The sequence below is a fragment of the Crotalus tigris genome, unplaced genomic scaffold, assembly GCF_016545835.1.
Source record: "Crotalus tigris isolate CLP2741 ecotype Arizona unplaced genomic scaffold, ASM1654583v1 scf7180000019249.191612, whole genome shotgun sequence".
In the NCBI taxonomy this organism is placed as follows: Eukaryota; Metazoa; Chordata; class Lepidosauria; order Squamata; family Viperidae; genus Crotalus; species Crotalus tigris.
In genome coordinates, this window is record NW_024097455.1 from 157624 (window position 1) to 177765 (window position 20142).

General features: G+C 38.3%; 1 protein-coding gene across 1 annotated transcript; it reads right to left on the reverse strand.

Annotated features, from left to right (window-relative positions):
- Positions 1-1637: 1637 nt before the first annotated feature.
- On the reverse strand, positions 1638-19681 carry LOC120316116 (vomeronasal type-2 receptor 26-like). Its single transcript, XM_039361335.1, has 5 exons — positions 18884-19681; positions 16331-16558; positions 14816-14942; positions 11632-12201; positions 1638-1972 (listed from the first exon to the last, which is right to left on the reverse strand). Exons 1-5 carry the CDS (start codon positions 19679-19681, stop codon positions 1638-1640), a joined length of 2058 nt encoding a protein of 685 aa, XP_039217269.1.
- Positions 19682-20142: the final 461 nt, after the last annotated feature.

Below are 20142 nucleotides of genomic sequence, written 5' to 3' on the forward strand. Positions count from 1 at the left end.
ACATCTTCCATGCAACTCTTCTGACTAGAAAACAAAGTCAGAGACTAGGAGGTCTCCGTATAGCATTGTTCAACCTGAGTGGTTGCTAACTGTGAGAACTGAAGTCATGACTGTTCTCTGTAAATTATGTGTCATCCAACTGAGGAAGAATTATAGATTTAATCTCTAGCTTTCAATGATCAGTAAACACATTTTAATATTGGCTTGTTGTTTTTCCAATAGATCTAATAATCCTCCAAGGAACCGAGAAGTCAACATAGCTAATTTCATAATTGCATGGGGAAAATATAGCTATTATCACTAGCAATCAGTGACAGTGTTTCTTTGAGACTTTGAAAATATGTGATCATGTTCCCTGGATTTGAATTAAATTTTGTAGGACAGAAAAAATGTACGTAGTTTTTAAACCAAAGGGGGGGGGGAGAAAGAGAGGGAGAGGGAGAGAGAGAGAGGGGGGGCTTTTATAAAAAAGAAAATTAAACACTTTCTAAACCAGGTTACAAGATAATTGCATGATCAGGAAGATATGTCATTTCAAGCACCAATTTTATAACACAGAAGAATATTTGGAGAGACTAAATAGAGATCCATACAAAAGTCGGTTGTTCTCAGGACTGATTATATATATATATATATATATATATATATATATATATATATTTGAATTCTGTAGACATTGTCCACACTGCATGCTTTGGATGGACTCACAAGGAGTTCTCAGTTGTAAAATAAAGAGAAAAATATGCATGTGAAAGGCATCTACATTTATCTGTCTCTGTGTGACTGTGTTGTGTTTCAGTGGGATGGGGAATAATGAAAATCAGGATTAATGGATTTATGGCAGTTCCTGTATAAATGTAAATGCTCCTGAAACACAATGTTTGCTCAGTGAGGGAGCCATATAACATCACAGTTGATAATCTAAACCAACCTAATTATTTCTGTTAAATGAGCAAAGGAACATGCAGGTATTCGCTCTTTGTCATTTGAAGTGATGAGCAGCTTCCCAAAAATAGAAGGAATAATCAAAAGTTTGTACCACTAAAAGAGGCTAAAGAAAGTGAGGTTGAAGTGTCATAATTTTATTTATAAATTTCAATAAAGATCTAAATTAAATACTCACACACTTAAAATAATCTCTACACTAAAGAGAGATTATACTCTCTCTCTCTCTCTCCCTCCCTCTCCCTCCCTCCCTCTCTCTCTCTCTCACACACACACACATACACACACAGAGAGAGACACACACAATTTTTAATAAAGAATGTCAGAATTTCTTTAAAAGTTCTGGAATCAGAATTTGAGAATTTAAATTTTCCTCATTAAGCATATAAAATAGCTGATGTGTCATACTTTTTAACACCATTAAAAGGTTATCTTATCTTTTTTTTCTTGCACAGACAAGATAGCAATGCCTCCTAGAAGAATTTGTTTTTAGGTTACATGTACAAAAAATGCTGACAAGAAAGAACACTAAAAATGAAGAGTCAGCTTTTACATAGAGGCATCAACAGTTGAAATAGCACATACTGTATAAGAGATAAAACCAGAGAAACCTATACATCAAAGTGAAATCTTCAGACCCGTTTTCCTGCAGGTTTTTTGTTAATAAATTTACAGTATTTCAGCTACATTGTTCAGATTTTATTTTTTCTTGTTAACTGCTGCCTCGTATTCAGATTTGGCTTCAGCAAAATGATGTAGCATTTGGGGAAAAAGATGCAACTCAGTATCCCAAAACTGGAGGCCAAAATGGAGAAGATTTCTACAGTCACCATGTACTTCCCTTTGGTACTTAGGTAAGTTGGAACAAAAGCCATCCAAACACTGCAAAATAGCAACATGCTGAAGGTAATAAACTTGGCTTCATTAAATGTGTCAGGCAATCTCCTGGCCAAAAAAGCCACTACAAAGTTGACAATGGCCAGGAAACCCATAAAGCCCAAGACACAGTAAAACATGAATGCTGAACCTTCATTACATTCTTCAATAATTTCTGCTGCCATTGAATGCATGTCAACATCTGGAAATGGGGGAAAGATGACCAGCCACACAGTACAAATGATAACTTGAATCATTGAGGAGGAAAGAAGGATGAAATTGGCCAATCCTTTGCCCACCCATTTTTTCATCCTGGACCCTGGCTTGATAGCAGTAAATGCTAGAACTACTACAATGCTTTTGGCCAAGATGCAAGAAACTGCTATTGAGAAAATCATGCCAAATGCAGTTTGTCGAATGAAACAAGTCAGCTTCTCTGGGTGGCCAATGAAGAGAAGAGCAGAGAGGAAGCAGAAGAAGAATGAACTGAGGAGCACATAAGTCAGGTTCCGGTTGTTGGCTTTGACGATGGGAGTGTCATGGTATTTAAAATAGATGCCCAGGATAAACACAGATAGACAAGTAGCACAAAGAGCAAAACTGGCCAAAGTGCTGCCCAAGGGTTCTCCATATGACAAGTAGGTTTTCTTTTTTGGAATGCATGAATTCTGGGTAGGGTTTGGATAATGATCATCTGGACATTGACTACAGACATCCATATCTGAAATACACAAACTGGATTTCTAGGAATATTCTACAACATTCTATCTTCTGGTTAAGTGCTATATCATTCCAGAATATAATTTTTATCTAAAAATTGTAAATATTTTTTCACACTATTAAATAAAACCAAGAAAGAAATATCATTTAAGAAAGTCATGGTGTATGCAAATTTGTGTATTTGGAACCATATCCTTCCCTCTGTTTCCTGGAAGGATTAAATAAACCAACATTCCCTTGCATGGTCCATGCAGTAAGTCCTGGATTCAAGAAGATTCTTTGAATACACTTCATCACAAGATTGAAATCCCATAGGCCAGCATTGAAAACTTATATTCACTTAACATCGACCCAATTTAACCCCAAGAATTCCTGGAGAGAAGAAACCTTCTTGGGCCTAACCCAGTGGTTCTCAACCTTCCTAATGCCGCGACCCCAACCATGTGGTCGTAAGTTGTGGACTATCTGTATTTCCCTGCGGGCAGGGCAGGAGGAGGCGAGCACGCTCCACCTCCTCTCCTTTGGCTGCACGCGGGCTGTCGCCCAGCAACCGCCTCGGCCCGGGACCGCTGTGCATGCGTGGTGCCGCCCCCTGCGCCGGCCGACAAGTAGCTGGCAAGCAGCAGTGACAGTGCAGGCCGACCACGAGCTGGGCCACCAGCTGGCCTAGCCCAAGGGAGGTAAGCCACCCACCAGGCCCCACGCGCATCAGCAACCCTCCCTGCGCCCACCACTGCCCCACTGCCCCACATTCAGTGCGGTGGCAGGCAGGTCCAGGCGCTCTGGGCGGCCATGGCATGCGGCAGCGAGGGCGCAGGCTTTTGAATGCCAATAGAATAGAGTTTCTTGAATAGAGTCTAGTAGTACAGCTAAGGAAAAGGGGGAAAAAAATGGCGGACTGCGTTGTTTGGTGACCCCCGTGAAATGGTCGTTCGACCCCAAATGGGGTTGCGACCCACAGGTTGAGAACCACTGTCATATACCATTTTGGACAAATGGCTGTCCAGTCTCTTCTTAAAAACTTCCAGTGTTGGAGCATTCACCGCTTCTGGATGCAGGTTGTGCCATTGGTTAATTGTTCTAACTGTCAGGAAGTTTCTCCTTAGTTCCAGGTTGCTTCTCTCTTTGATTAGTTTCCACCCGTTGCTTCTTGTCCTGCCTTCAGCTGCTTTGGATAATATGTTCTAGATTATTTCTAGACAAGGGGAGGGACATGATAGCAGTATTCCAATATTTCTAGGACAAGGGGGGACAAGATAGCAGTATTCCAATATCTCAGGGGCTGCCATAAAGAAGAGGGAATCAAGCTATTTTCCAAAGCACCTGAAGGCAGGACAAGAAGCAATGGGTGGAAACTAATCAAGGAGAGAAGCAACCTAGGAGAAACTTCCTGACAGTGAGAACAATTAATCAGTGGAACAACCTGCCTCCAGAAGCAGCAAATGCTCCAACACTGGAAGTTTTTAAGAAGAGACTGGACAGCCATTTGTCTGAAATGGTGTAGGGTTTCCTGCCTGAGCAGGGGGTTGGGCTAGATGACCTCCAAGGTCCCTTCCAACTTTACTATTATTATTATTATTATCAATCATTGCACAGTCAGCCAGATGTTCAGACTGGATTTGGCATTTTGTCTACCTATCGAGTCCTTACCCAGGACCTGGGATAGGCAGATGTGGATGTTTGATGGTATTACAGATATCGTCGCAGGATGGAGGCAGTTCCTAATAAGGCCGCCTTTTGCAATTGACTAATAGCGAATTTGTCAATGCCAATTGTGTTCAAGTGGTGCTCCAGTTGTTTTGGGATTACACCCAAGGCACCTATGACTATTGGTACCACCCTTGCTTGCTTTTGCCACAGTCTTTCTATTTCTATTTGTAGGTCTTTGTATTTTGTTATCTTCTCCAGTTCTTTCTCTTCTATTCTGCTATCTCCAGGCACTGCCACGTCCACTATCCAGACTTTTTTGTCTTTCTTATCGACAATTGTTAAGTCTGGGGTGTTATGTTGCAGGTGCTTGTCTGTTTGAATTCTGAAGTCCCAGAGCAGTTTAATTTTATCATTTTCTATAACTTTCTCTATTTTATGATCCCACCAGTTTTTGCTTACAGGCAAATGATATTTTTTGCAGATCTTCCAATGCACCATTGTTGCTACTTTGTCATGCCGCTGCTTGTAATCTGTTTGTGCAATCTTCTTGCAACAGCTTACCAAGTGGTCCACTGTTTCTTCAGCTTCTTTGCATAGGCGGCACTTACTGTCTGTTGCTGTCTTCTCAATTTTGACTTTGTATGCATTTGTCCTTAAGGCTTGGTCTTGTGCAGCCAGAATTAGTCCCTCGGTCTCTTTCTTCAATTTTCCTGCTCTTAGCCATTGCCAGGTTTTATTATTATCTGCTTTCCCAGCTATTTTTTTCATGTATTGGCCATGTAGTGCTTTGTCTTCCCATGCCTCTATTCTGTTCTTCATTTGGTCTTTCTTGTAGGCCAGTTTGGTCTCTCCAGTAGTTAGTAAGCCTTCCTGATATACTAATTTCAGTGCATCTTCATCATTGTTCTTCAGATATTCTTCCAAAGCCATTTTTTCTTCTTCAACCATCTGATGTACTTGTAGCATTCCACGCCCACCTATTTGCCTTGGTAGATAAAGTCTATCAATGTCACTGCGTGGATGAAGGGCATGATTCATTGTCATTATTTTTCTGGTCTGCCTATCCATTGCTTTTAGTTCTGCTTGAGTCCAGTCCACTATTCCAGCTGTGTACCTAATGACTGGGATTGCCCAGGTGTTGATTGCCTTTATGGTATTTCCTCCATTGAGTTTGGACTTTAAGATCTTCTTCACTCTCTTGATGTATTCACCTCTAATCTTTTTCTTGACTTCAGTGTGCTTGATGTTGTCAGCTTGAAGGATACCCAAGTATTTGTAGTACTCTTCCTCATCCAGACTCTTAATGTTATTTTCGTGGGGCATCTTGATTCCTTCAGTTTTCACTATTTTTCCTTGTTTGATAGTAAGTGTGGCACATTTGTCCAAGCCAAACTCCATTACAATATCTTGGCTATATATACGGACAGTGTTGAGCAGCGATTCTATTTCAGATGATGTTTTTCCATACAGCTTCAGATCATCCATATAAAGGAGGTGGGATAGTCTGGCAGATGTTTTTGATGTTTGATAGCCATGTCCTGAGTTATTCAGTATTGTTGACAGAGGAAACAGTGCAATAACAAATAGTAATGGTGATAATGAATCTCCTTGAAATATTCCTCTCTTGATATTAACCTCTCCCAGCCTCTCACCATTGATCTGCAACTGTGTCTTCCATTGTGCCATCGATCTTTGCACAAATTTTCTGATGTTTCTACTGACTCCTGTTATTTCTAGGCACTTGATTATCCAATCATGTGGCAGAGAGTCAAATGCCTTTTTGTAGTCAATCCATGCCACATTCAGGTTGGTCTTCCTTTTCTTGCAGTTTTCCAAGATCATTTTGTCTATTAGGAGTTGATCTTTTGTTCCTCTGCTATTGGGGCGGTTTCCTTTCTGCTCAGGTGGAAAGAGATTGTTTTCAACTAGATGCTGTTGCACTGCATCAGCTACTACACCAGTTAGTAATTTGAAAGTTGTTGGTAAGCAGGTAATTGGCCTGTAGTTACCTGGTGTTGCCCCTTTTGCTGGATTTTTCATTATTAGGTAGGTTTTCCCAGTTGTTAGCCACTTTTCAATTTCTCCTCCTTGTAGTATATTGTTGAACTGTTTGGCAATGAGTGGGTGTATAACAGTTAGATGTTTCAACCAAAACCCATGCAGTTCATCTTCACCTGGTGCTGACCAATTTTTGATTTTCTTTGCTCTTTTTTCTACCATTTTTGTTGTTATTACTAGTTCTTTCATTTCAACTTCTGTTTTATTTGCATCCACCTCTTTTAACCAAGCCTCATCCTTGTTGTATTTCTTTGGGTTATCCCATATCTGCTTCCAGAACTGCACTGTTTCTTCCTTGTCAGGTACTGACTGATTCCTTGCAGTTTCTCCATTGATGGATTGGTAGAAACGTTTCTGATCGGATTGAAATTGGAGGTTCTGCCTGTAGTTTGCAATTCGAGCTTCATATCTACTGATTTTCCTGGCTATAGCTGTTATTTGTTGCTTTATTATTTCCAGTGCTTCCTTGATCTTCCTTGTTTCTAAGTGGTATTCCTTGATTAGGTATTCTTTGGTCTTCTTGTTCTTCAGCTTCTTTTCTTTCATCTGTTCTAGCTTGCTTGCATGTGATCTTAACTTGCTGATCTTATTTTCTAGTCTAACCGTCCATTTTTTCTGGTGCACTGTTTGTTTGTTTTTCTTTTTTGTTGATTTTGCATCTCAGGTATTCTGTTATAACTGCAGCTGTGCTGTACATTAGTTGGTTTGTTTCTTGCAGTGAATTGGTGCTTATACTTGATATTGCAGTATTTGCATCTTTTAATGCTTGTGCTAGCTGTTTCTTTGGAACAAGCTTCAATGCATGCAGCCTTATTCTGTTGTTTTTGTGCTGTTCTAGATGCTCAGTTATTCTTTGTTTCAATTCTTTTATTTCTTTAGTTAGAGGTTTTTGTTCTTCCTGAGGAAGAGGTGCCTGGTTTCCAAATGAGAACAGTTGTATATCTCTGCTGGATTCCTTCACTGCCAACTCCCCCTGGTTTGCCTCTACATTCTGAATTACTTCTGGTAAAGCTTTGATTTCTTTGCCCTGGGTAAACCTTTGCAGTTCGTCCAATTCTGTTTCTGTGAATACTTTATTTCGTGTTATAAATTGGCGTTGATCTGCTAGTCTCTGTTCTGTTATTTATGATTCTGGATGTTGTTCTTTCCAGAACTGGTGCATTCGTTTTAGATATCCTCGTCTTGTTGGACATGATCTGTAGTAACAGATCATTATTTCTTTGTTTTCCATCACTGTGTATCTGCGACGGGTAAACACCTTTTCTTCCAGTAGTTCTGCAGCTGCTGGCCCTGGTTGCTCAGCCAACAGTCCTGAGTCCTGTAACCCATTTTTCACCAGATATCCAGGAACTCTGATATCTAGTGCGGACCTTGTTAACCCGGGCGACGTCTGAGCTGGTATGGCATTCTGCAATTTACGTCTCACCATATTTTTTATGGGAGAGACACTCTTTGTCTGACTCCTCTGATGAGACCTGTCCAGTATGGTTGAACCTCTGGCATAGCTCTCATCTTCCTCAGAGTACACAAGCCCCACAACCATGTCAAGGTAGTGCCTCACTGGGGGATTATTATTATTATTATTATTATTGGATCATCGCACAGTCAGCCAGATGTTCAGACTGGATTTGGCATTTTGTCTACCTATCGAGTCCTTACCCAGGACCTGGGATAGGCAGATGTGGATGTTTGATGGTATTACAGGTATCGTCGCAGAATGGAAGCAGTTCCTAGTAAGGCCGCTTTTTGCAATTGACTAATGGCAAATTTGTCAATGCCAATGTTCAAGTGGTGCTCCAGTTGTTTTGGGATTGCACCCAAGGCGCCTATGACTATTGGTACTACCCTTGCTTGCTTTTGCCACAGCCTTTCTATTTCTATTTGTAGGTCTTTGTATTTTGTTATCTTCTCCAGTTCTTTCTCTTCTATTCTGCTATCTCCAGGCACTGCCACATCCACTATCCAGACTTTTTTGTCTTTCTTATCGCCACTTGTTAAGTCTGGGGTGTTATGTTGCAGGTGCTTGTCTGTTTGAATTCTGAAGTCCCAGAGCAGTTTAATTTTATCATTTTCTATGACTTTCTCTATTTTATGATCCCCCCAGTTTTTTCTTACAGGCAAATGATATTTTTTGCAGATCTTCCAATGCACCATTGTTGCTACTTTGTCATGCCGCTGCTTGTAGTCAGTCTGTGTAATCTTCTTGCAACAGCTTACCAAGTGGTCCACTGTTTCTTCAGCTTCTTTGCATAGGCGGCACTTACTGTTTGTTGCTGTGTTCTCAATTTTGACTTTATATGCATTTGTCCTTAAGGCTTGGTCTTGTGCAGCCAGAATTAGTCCCCCGGTCTCTTTCTTCAATTTTCCTTCTCTTAGCCATTGCCAGGTCTTATTAATATCTGCTTTCCCAGCTATTTTTTTAATGTATTGGCCATGTAGTGCTTTGTCTTCCCATGCCTCTATTCTGTTCTTCATTTGGTCTTTCTTGTAGGCCAGTTTGGTCTCTCCAGTAGTCAGTAAGCCTTCCTGATATACTAATTTCAGTGCATCTTCATCATTGTTCTTCAGATATTTAACCCGGGTGACATTCGAGCCAGTATGGCATTCTGAAATTTACGTTTCACCATATTTTTTATGGGAGAGACACTCTTTGTCTGACTCCTCTGATGAGACCTGTCCAGTATGGTTGATCCTCTGGTATAGCTCTCATCTTCCTCAGAGTACACAAGCCCCACAACCACGTCAAGGTAGTGCCTCACTGGGGGTTGTTGTTGTTGTTGTTATTATTATTATTATTATTATTATTATTTTCTACTGAATTAATGAAAACAAACCTGCATCAGCAAAGTTCCTTTCCCACAAAACAAAGCAACAGAAAACACACTTAGAAAATAATTGGAAAACACATACAGAAGGATTAAGAAAATAAAGATTCTTACACAAAATCACCAAAAACTGCTGACGAAGGGCGTTTTTTTATAAGAAGTAGGACTTGTAAAATGGTAAGTGTAAGAAATAATGCCAGCCATTATGAAATCTCCAGATTTATAATACTTATGATAAATAGGAAGAGGCTCACTAACATTACATCTAAAGCTAGAAACTTTGCACACTGTCAGTGGAAATAACACCAATACAAACACCATCAATGTTATCATCTTCCATGGAACTCTTCTCGTTAAAATGAATCAAACAGCAGTGATGAGACTCAGCAAGTTTTCTGTCCACTATTATTCAGCCTGATTGGTTGCTTACTATGCAAACTGAAGTCATGTCTGTTCAGTGCAAATTGTCTGCAATCCAACTGATAAAGAATCATAGATTTCCTACTTCAACTGATTGGCTGATAAACATACTTTGATATTGATTAGTTTTGACTTGTTATTTTTCCAATAGATTTTAAAGCTCCCCAAGGAACTGAAGAAAGAAATAATATTAATGTCATAATTACAGGAGGGAATTCTTATAATTATTATTCAGAGATACAGTTGCTTGAGGGTATGAAAAGGCGAATATGTTCCCTAAATTTGAACCCAACTTTGGTTCTTTTTTTTTTTAAGGTGGTAAAGTTGCTGACGTTTTTAATGATATATAGAAATTTCTCTCTCTCTCTCTCTCTCTCTCTCTCTCTCTTTCTCTCTCTCTCTCTCTGCATATGTGTGTGAATATGTGTGTGTGTGTGTGTGTTTGCATATACTGTATAAATAAAGATTAAAACCAAGAACATTATACACTCCCTAAATCATCCAGTTTCTGAGTTACAAATAGTCCTCGACTTGCAATTGAATTTGGGATCTGATTTCCAGTTGTAAATTGTTATGGTCATAAGTCAAGGTACCCATGTGTCCAGATCTGTTTTTATGACTTAATTTTCAGGATCTCTTAAATGAATGCATGGCTGTAAGTGGGAATCTATTCTTTTGAGTGATTTTTTAAAAGCAGAAACTGGCAAAGTCATTGCAAATCATAGTAATATGACTATGGGATGCTACAAATGGTTTTAAAGGTGAGCTGGTTGCTAAGTGCCTGAAATGTGGTCATGTGACTGCATGTGTGTTGGTGTGTGGGGTCAAAACCTTCGTAATTTTGAATGGTTGTTAAGCATCAAGTTTTAAGTCAAGGACTACCTGTATTTGTATGTAATAGTGCCACAATCCATTCAATGTGTTCTTATTTAAAGCTGATCTCTCTCTCTCTCTCTCTCTCTCTCTCTCTCTCTCCCTCCCTCCCTCTCTCTCCCTCTCTCTCTTTCTCTCTGACATGTATGCATCTATATCAATAACACTTTTTCTGTCTGTATATTTATCATAGAACTGAGAGCTAAACCTTTAAAGAATTTGCTCATTTGTCTAGGCCAGGGTAGGCAACCTCGGCTCTTTTATGATTCATGGACTTCAACTCTCAGAATTCCTGGGAGTATAGCTGACTCAGGAATTCTGGGAGATGAAGTCCATGAGTCATAAAAGAGCCGATGTTGCCTACCCCTGGTCTAGGATATCAGAAGTTTCTAGATAAATCCAGAATGACAGAGGCTTCTAGATAATTATAAAATAAACTCAATATGGAGTAAACTACCAAAATATTCATAATTAACCATCACTACTGCAATCAACTCCAATCTGTTCCAGGTAGTCTACCCTTTTCAAAGACAAGATCTGTTTCAAAAACAGTTACAGGAAGAGAGTCTAGTTTTTATTCTCCAGTGCAACTACTGGGACAAGTAGGGATAGATATACTCAGGGATCAAAACTGAAATATGTACATAGTCATCCAATTCATATCATCATGATTCTGAATGACCTACATCAACAAAAACAAAAGATAAAAAAATTACAGTTAATATGTTCGACATCACCAGGAAGAAGCCAAAATCAACATAATAAAAGTGTACAGATTCATTCATCATTTTGGCCCAATGTCTGTAGGAAAACTAGGTCCATATAAAAGAAAACAATCATTTATAAATATCTAGTATACTCAGCAAAATTAAATATGGTGGTATATGGTCATGAGAAAAAAAAAACCTAGTTGAGTTAGAATTATAGATTTCTCACTTGTTTACTTTTACTAGGTGTCTCTTGCTGTTCAGCTCAGGCCTCAACACAATAATATAACATTTTGGAGAAAAGATAAAGCCCAAGCACCCAGCACTGGAAGCTAAGATAGAGAAGATTTCCACAGCTACCATGTATTTTCCCTTGGAGCTCAGATAGGTTGGAACAAAGGTCAGCCAAACAGTGCAAAACACAAGCATGCTGAATGTGATGAACTTGGCTTCATTAAAACTGTTTGGTAATTTCCTAGTTAAAAATGCCACAATGAAGCTGAGAGTGGCTAGGAAACCCATAAAGCCCAGGATGCAATAGAACATGACGGGAGAACCTTCATTACATTGTAGTATAATTTCTTCAGTCACTGAATGCAAATCAAAATCAGGGAAAGGGGGGGAGGTGGCCAGCCACACAATACAAATCAGGGCTTGAATAAAGGAACAAGAAAATATAATGGAGTTAGAGAATCTTTTCCCCACCCATTTTCTCATTCGAGATCCAGGCTTGGTAGCCATGAAAGCAAAAAGCACTATGATGGTTTTGGCCAATATGCAAGAAACGGCTATGGTGAAAATCATGCCAAAGGAAGTTTGCCGAAGGAGGCACTTCCACTGTTCAGGCTTGCCAAGGAACAGCAAAGAACAAAGGAAAGAGAACAGGAGAGAGATCAGTAGAATATAGCTGAGACTTCGGTTGTTGGCTTTGACGATGGGTGTTTCTTTGTGTTTCATGAAGATTCCAAGCACCAAAGCTGTGAAGAGAGAAAAGCAGAAAGCAAGCATCGCCAGAATGATCCCCAAAGGTTCTGTATAAGATAGAAAAGTTATTTGTTTTGGAAGGCATCCATCCTTGAATCTGTTTGGGTATTGATCCTCAGGGCATTCAAAACAATCCTCTATATCTGAAAAAGAAAATGATACATTATACTTTTTCAGTACAGCACTAGCAATAGCACTTAGACTTGTATACCACTCCATAGTGCTTTGCAGCACTCTCTCAGTGGTTTACAATGTCAGCATATTGACCCCTAACAATCTGGGTCCTCATTTTCTGATCTTAGAAGGAAGGAAGGATGGAAAGCTGAGTCAGCCTTGAGTCGGTCAGGATTGGCTGTGGGCAGTTAAACTGCAATATTGCATTCTGACCACTGCATCAGTTGTAATCCAAAGCTGAATCACTTTCCTTAAATAAAAGGAAAGTTTAAAGAAGAAAAAAAATGGAAAGTACCATTTCTTAAATGAAATAATAGATCAAGAGTTATAGTTATCCTAATTATCTCTTTTTATACTGAAATACTTTCCAGTTACCTCCTAAATCTAGCTACCTTTTCACAGAGATACAGAAAATGAAGAAAAAAGTATAAAACCAAAGCCACTTATGTTACTTATATGTTTATTAATGATCTCTTTATTAGTGGATTTTCTTGTTCACCAAATTCTTTGTAAAAAGTAAAAATGTATTAAAACAAGAAAATATTTTACAATCATGGTTCCAATACTTACAAATTGTGGATAGGTGGACTGTAGATAAGAAAGTTGGAATAACATTAGGAGATGAAAATTTGGTAATTCAGATTAAAGATCAGAAACAAGCTCATATTAAAAGAATTTATAATGAGTTAATAAAATTGGATTCGGAAACAGATTTGGTAAAAGATTGCATGATTAAATGGGCTCAGAATATCCAGGAACCGATTTTATTGGATTTATGGGAGACTATTTGGATTAGAAATGTTAAATTTACACAGGCTCAAAATTTGAGGGAAAATTTTTATAAAATGTTTTATAGGTGGCATTTGGATCCTAAAAAACTGTCTTGTATGTATCCTAACTTACAGCCCAAATGTTGGAGGTGTGGTGGTACTGATGCAACTTATTTTCATGTTTGGTGGACTTATAAAAATATTAAGGCTTTTTGGATTATGATTTGGTGGAACATTCAAAATATTTTTAAAAGGAAGATAAAGTTTACTCCTCAACTATTTTTATTAGGGATTTTTGAGGATTTTGATGTCAAAGAAACTATTTTAATGTTGAATTTAATTACAGCAGCAAGGTTATTGATAGGTCAATATTGGAAGAAAGATTCGTTGCCTACAATAGAAGAATAGATATTAAAGGTTTCTAATTTAGCAGAAATGGCTAAAATTTCTGCTTATTTAAAGAATCATACACAAGAAAGATATATTATGGTATGGAGAAGATGGATAGATTATATTCAGATTAAATATGGAACTAAAAAGTTTCATTTATTTTATGATTAAATTTTAATATAATAAGAATTATTAATTGTATTTTATAATTGGAATTATTTAGTTTATTCATTGTTATTATGGTTTTTTATAATAATTGTTTAAAATGGATTTGTTTATAATATTTTATTAAGGTTTAAAGGGAGTTAAGGGTTAAGTATGAATTTAGTTGTTGTATAAACTGTAAATTTAATTAGATTAAGTTTAATTTATTTGTTGAATTTAATTAGATTGTGTTTAATATGTTTGTTATAACCCTGTACTCGGCTCTGGGAAGTGGGGGGGGGCAGGAGGGTGGGGATGGGTGGGTTAGGGTGTTTATTTTGTATTGTTTATAAAACTTTTAATACAAAAAAAGTAAAAATGCTACAAAATGAATGTTAACTATTTTTTTTTAAAAAAACAAAACATTAAAATATGGCAAGAACAATGATACTAAAGGAGATTCTAGCTCACTGGAAGCAGGCATTTTTTCTGATTTAGAAAAGTTGAGGATGAGCAAATTAAGGGGGAAATACTGCAGGGAGGCATGCAGGATTAGAGGAAAAGTGAAGTGAAGAGAAGGGCAGAGAGGAGAGGAGAGAAGAGAAGGGAGGGGTGGGGAGGGGAAGGGAAGGAAAAGGAAGAGAAGAGTTATATCTTCGGTTCTTTAGGCATTGAACGAGGCAGAGTGTTGAAACAGCAAACAAGTTTATTAACTCAGAACAGAAGCAGCCCTAAGGTTGCTGCACAGCTACTTATACAGTTAGCCCAGTGATTCTCAACCTGTGGGTCGGGACCCCATTTGGGGTCGAACGACCATTTCATGGGGGTTGCCAAACAAGACTGTCCGCCATTTTTTCCCCCTTTTCTTTGGCCACGCCCCTGGCACCCGGTGATGTATAAGTGGTTGGGGGTCACCACAACATGGGGAACTGTATTATGGGGTCGCGGCATTAGAAAGGTTGAGAACCACTGAGTTAGCCTCTAGGTGGCAACCAATAGGTTTAAAGTAACAGTTTCCCACCCCAAACCTCATTATCAGCTTGGAGACAGCCAGTCTGGCTTTCAGTAACAGCAACCCTTAAACAATACAGCAATGTAGGTCAGACATTAAGCAAGTGATTTAAAACAGTTGCGGCCAATACATTACAAGAAGAGAAGAGAAGACTTAGGAATTCAGAGCAAGCTTTGTTGGCATGCAATGTACATTTTGGATGAACAGAAATACTGCATGCTCCCAAATTTGGTCACAAGCTTTCCTGTATGTATAGCTATTTCTTACCTTCTTTGTCTGAAATCTTCCCATTTGAACAGGGAATGCAATTATAGCAGCAGAATTGTTCCCCTTCCTTCTTGGACTTAGTATACCCTAAATGGCAACGGGCATTACAGAGAGAGAGGGGCCGTGTCTGGGAAAAAAAAACAAAACAGAACGGAGTTAGTTTAGATTTTGCTACTCATTAGACAATATATGGCTTAGGAAGACACGATGATAGAATTAGAAGACATTTATATATGTATTTATTTCTATTACTTTTGCTGAGATAATATTCTCTGTTAAGTTTATTAGTTTTTATTCTTGCAGGTTTTCTATGAAACCCAAATCAAACAAATCTGGGGGATTTAAAGACATCGGAATAACAACAACAATAGCAACAACATCAACAATCCATTAAGACGGATTCCAACGACATTTTGAGTGGGTTGAAGACTCTGTGAAATAAAACTGGCTTTTATGATCTGGAAAATATATTTTATTCTTGAGTTGTTAATTTTTTTTCTAACAAAGGCAGCTTTCTTGCTTCCAGTTGGTTTTTTTTTTCCTTTACCACATTTGTCTGTTATTTATTTATTTTTAATTTCCTTATAATTCATGCCTCCCCATCAATTCTGAAAATGTAGGTTCAAAATATCCATCTTTTCTTTCTACAGAGGATAATTTTGTACTGAAATCATGCTTGGATCATGCTTTCCTAATTTATTAAAGGCATACACAAGCTATCAAAGGATAAGATATATTTTTTTTCATTTTAAATTTCTAGGAACTATATTAACATGATCTCCTCCTCCTCCTCCTCCTCCTCCTCCTCCTCTTCCTCCTCCTCCTCCTCCTCCTTCTGCGTTTTATTCCTTCCACTCAGTCATGATTCCTGCTGACTACCTGGACAGGTCCCTGCCATTTTGTTGCCAAGATTTTTTCAGAAGTGGTTGGATGTTACATCTTTCTTAGGGTTGAGAAGTCCTAAATCATAGATTGAAAATCAGACACCTCTGATTTTGTGTTTAAAGCAGAACTAGAACTACAATCCTCCAGTTTCTAGTCTGATGCTTTAACTATCATACCATCTGGTTCTGTCTTCAGAAGGGTCATATTTAGCTTCCAACCCATTCAAAACATTATTTGTACCAAAACTATATACCGTAAATGCCGGCATATAAGGCGACTTCCACGAGCGCTGAAATCGGCGCCAAAGACGGGGGTCGTCTTATACGCCGAGTCGTCTTATACGCCGGAAATACTGGTAGTTTCTGGCGTATAAGACAACATTCTAGGAATGCGGCCCGGCGATAAAGACGGGGGTCGTCTTATACGCCGGGTTGCCTTGTGCGCCGGCATATACGGTATTTCCCAAACAAAGAATATACAGTACTTCTAACAATAAAGTTAATTGGGGATTCAGCTTAATTCAAGGGTATCACGACCCATTTGATTTGTGCAGGTCCAGAAATATTGAACTATTTTTTAAACTATTGTGGATAACAACTTTATACAGCTTCATATGCATTTTAAACTTACCTGGTTAAATATCCCAGGCCACACAATGGCATCTTCCTGGATAGTAAGAATTTTGCCTGAGGACTCCTTTGTGTCTATCTTACCAATGCTAACTCTCAGAAAAGATTGATTGGGAAACATAATCCAATTTAAAATATTGAAACCACCTACTAATTCTCCATTCTGATCAAAAGAAATCTCTTCCTCAGCACTGTTATTGAATGAGGTGCTTCTCAAATAATGGTGGAGCTAAGTTGAGAGGAAAGAGAAAAGCGTGAAAAACAAAATAATTCTCCATAGTGGATATTGCAGTAATTGGAGACAGCAGAATAGAAAATAAGGTACTGGAAAAAAGAGTCTCAACATACAAACATCTGCAAACAGAAGTAGAATGACTATGGCAAAAGAAAGGAAATATAGTACTAATAGTAGTAGTTGGAGCATCATCTCATGGCCATTGGCATTGACAAAAATCACCAAATTTTATAATGTACAAAGTCAATTGTAAAAGACAGCTTGACCTAAATCAGCTTACATCCTGTGACCATACCTTTAACACTATCAGACAACATCTGCCTATCCCAGGTTCTTGGGAAGGACTCAATAGATTCACAAAAATGCCAGATCCAATCTAAACATCTGGCTGATGGTGTGATGAACCATACTAATACTATACTAATTCACATTGTCAGTTTTTACAAAAGATGCAGGGGAAAGTGGATAAAGATAAAATCTGGGTATGTCTTATAATTGGAACATTTAAAAAAGTGGAAGGCTTGATTTTGGCTTTTCTAAGTGCAGGCTATTTGAATTAATTCAGTCAAAGCCAGACCTGAAAAATCATTGAATGATTCAGAGTGCATAGGAACAGAAGGAAGTTGGTTATTTACTCGGCTCATGCAATGAAATTGCATAAACTGATAATAAACAATGAATCATTTCAGTTAAATGACTGTCCAGTCTTTTCTTAAAAACCTCAGGTGATAAAGGACCTACAACTTCTGAACATCAAGCTGTTCCACTGGTTAATTGTCCTCACTGTTAGGAAGTTTGTCCTTAATTCTAGGTTGCTTCTCTCCTTGATTAGTTTCCATTCATTGTTTCCTCTTTTGCCTTCTGGTGATCTGTAAAATAAGCTGACCCCTTCTTCATTGTGGCAGCCCCTCAAATAATGGAATATTTCCATCATGTAACCACTGGTCTTCTTTTCTGTAGGCTGGCCATACCCAATTCTTGCAACTGTTCTTCATAATGGTCTCCAGGCTTCCAAAATCTCAACATATGTTTGTAATGTGACCAAAACTGGGTGCAATATTCCAGGTGTGGTCTTAGTAAGGCTTTATACAATGGTACTAATACTTCACAGGATTTTGATTCTATGTCTCTGTTTATACAACTAAGGATTGTATTAGCTTTTTTGGCTGCTGCCACATGCATCTGGCTGGTGTCATACAAACAACAAGTGATAAATCATAAGATACTAATAGGAGAATGTAGTAGGAGAGATGAAAAGGTAAGAAAGATGAGAAGATGATAATAATGAGAAGAAGACAAGGATAACAGCAATACAGCCTATACATGTTTCAATCTATTACTTCTTATAGTTTTCATCTTTTGCTTGTTCTGCCTTCAGGTGATTTGGAGAATAGGTTGACCCCCTCTCTTTGTGATAGTCCCTTAGATATTGGAACACTGCTATTATGTCACTCTTAGTCATTTTCTTATAATAATACTAAATAATACACATTTTTAACAGAGGCCACATTTGAGGTATCTTCATTGAAACATATATAAACAAATATGATCAATAGTTTGCGGCAGCAGCCAAAAAAGTCAATGCAATCCTAAGTTGCATTAACAGAGGGATTCAATCAAGATCGTGTGAGGTACTAATACCACTCTATAAAGCCTTAATAAGACCACACCTAGAATACTGCAACCAGTTTTGGTCACCACACTATAAAAAAGATGTTGAGACTCTAGAAAAAGTTCAGAGAAGAGCAACAAAGATGATTAGGGGACTGGAGGCTAAAATGTATGAAGAACGGTTACAGGAACTGGGCATGGCTAGTCTAGTGAAGAGAAGGACCAGGTGAGACATAATAGCAGTGTTCCAATATTTGAGGGGCTGTCACAGAGAGGAGGGGATCAACCTATTTTCCAAAACACCTGAAAGCCAGACAAGGAATAATGGATGAAACTGATCATGGAAAGATTCAACCTAGAAATGAGGAGAAATTTTCTGTCAGAGAGAACAATCAACCAATGGACCAGATTGACTTCAGAAGTTATGGGAGCTCCATCACTGGAAGCTTTCAAGAAGAGACTGGATTGCCATCTGTCAGAAATGATCTACTCCAACCCCCCACTGCTTGGGTGGGGGGTTGGAGTAGATGACCTATAAGGTCCTTCCAACTTCTATTCTATTCTATTCTATTCTATTCTATTCTATTCTATTCTATGCTATGCTATGCTATGCTATGCTATGCTATGCTATGCTATTCACATTTAGCCCAATGTAATTTGCTTGTACCATAGATTGTTCTATTTCCCATCATAGGTTCAGAACATTACCTTCCATGGATGCTGATTGATAAGGTCCAAGCTCTTTGCCTTTACCAATGTATTTTGTTTGCTGGATAAGTGCATGGCATGAAAAGCATGTGCAATAACATAGATAGCATTGTAGATGCTGTAGCTGTGGCCAGTGATGCTCATTCCAAACAGAGTCATAGGAAGAGTCTCCAGCTTCTCTTCCCCGGTGCATTGTTTTTCAACTCTTTCATCTATTTCACCATCAGAAAACAAGCAAGTAAAAGCATGCTGCCAAACTTCTAACAAGAAACCATCTTTTTTTTCTGAGAGGGGGTTTCTCATTTGAAGAAATCTGTGGAATCCATGCAACTCTTTTGAAGGAAGGGCAAATGATAGGGCACCATGGAGGAAACTGATATCCCAATTTCTTTGAAATGGTAGTGATATGAATTCTATCTGGGCTGTCATGACCCAAACTTTAGCTTTCGTTTTCATTGTAATATTATCCCAGTCGACATATGCTTTCATGATTCTGAAAAACATCAGAGCATGAATTTCACCATGAATAACTACTACTTTGGCACTGCTTTCCATAACAACCTTCATTTTTTTTGTGCCCTCTTCAATGCTTTCAGGTATATAATCAGAAAAGGTTTGTTTCGGAAGCCTCTCAATGAAATCGAAACAGATCCCTTTTTGGGAAAAACTAGGGAGTACCTTTTCTACAAACTCCTCTGTAATATCCTCATTTTGATAAACCACCCCAATCCATATCCAGTTGAAATAAAACAGTAGCTGGAGAATCCCATTATACTGATCGGCCCGGTTTGGAAACATCTGATGGGAGAAGACAGCTTGAGTTTGTTCATTCATCACTGGAGCAGAGCCATATCTGATCTGTAGACATTAGAAAGAGAAGAGAGGAAGACATAAGTCTAAAATATAATATGTGTATTTTTATCTGATGTAGGAGATGACTAGGCTGAGCCTGAGGGAGGGATCAAATGCACCATTAGTTTTGCATCCTTTTGTGCCCACAATAGATCTAAATACAGCAACAACAACAACAACAACAACAACAACAACAACAACAACAACAATAATAATAATAATAATAATAATAATAATAATAATAATAATAATAATAATAGAGTTGGAAAGGACCTTGGAGGTCTTCAACCCCCTGCTCAGTCAGGAAATCCTATACCATTTCAGATAAATGGTTGTCTAGTCTCTTCTTAAAAACTTCCAGTGTTGGAGCATTCACCGCTTCTGGAAGCAAGTTGTTCTACTGATTA

What these genes read in the sequence shown, in the direction of transcription:
- LOC120316116 (XM_039361335.1), bottom strand. Translation starts at nt 19,681, where the DNA reads ATGTTTCCAAACCGGGCCGATCAGTATAATGGGATTCTCCAGCTACTG. An exon ending in GGCCTGGGATATTTAACCAG is followed by an intron (nt 14,943 to 16,330) that starts GTAAGTTTAAAA and finishes TTTTTTTCCCAG; the next exon opens with ACACGGCCCCTCTCTCTCTG. An exon ending in GAAGATTTCAGACAAAGAAG is followed by an intron (nt 12,202 to 14,815) that starts GTAAGAAATAGC and finishes TTTCTTTTTCAG; the next exon opens with ATATAGAGGATTGTTTTGAA.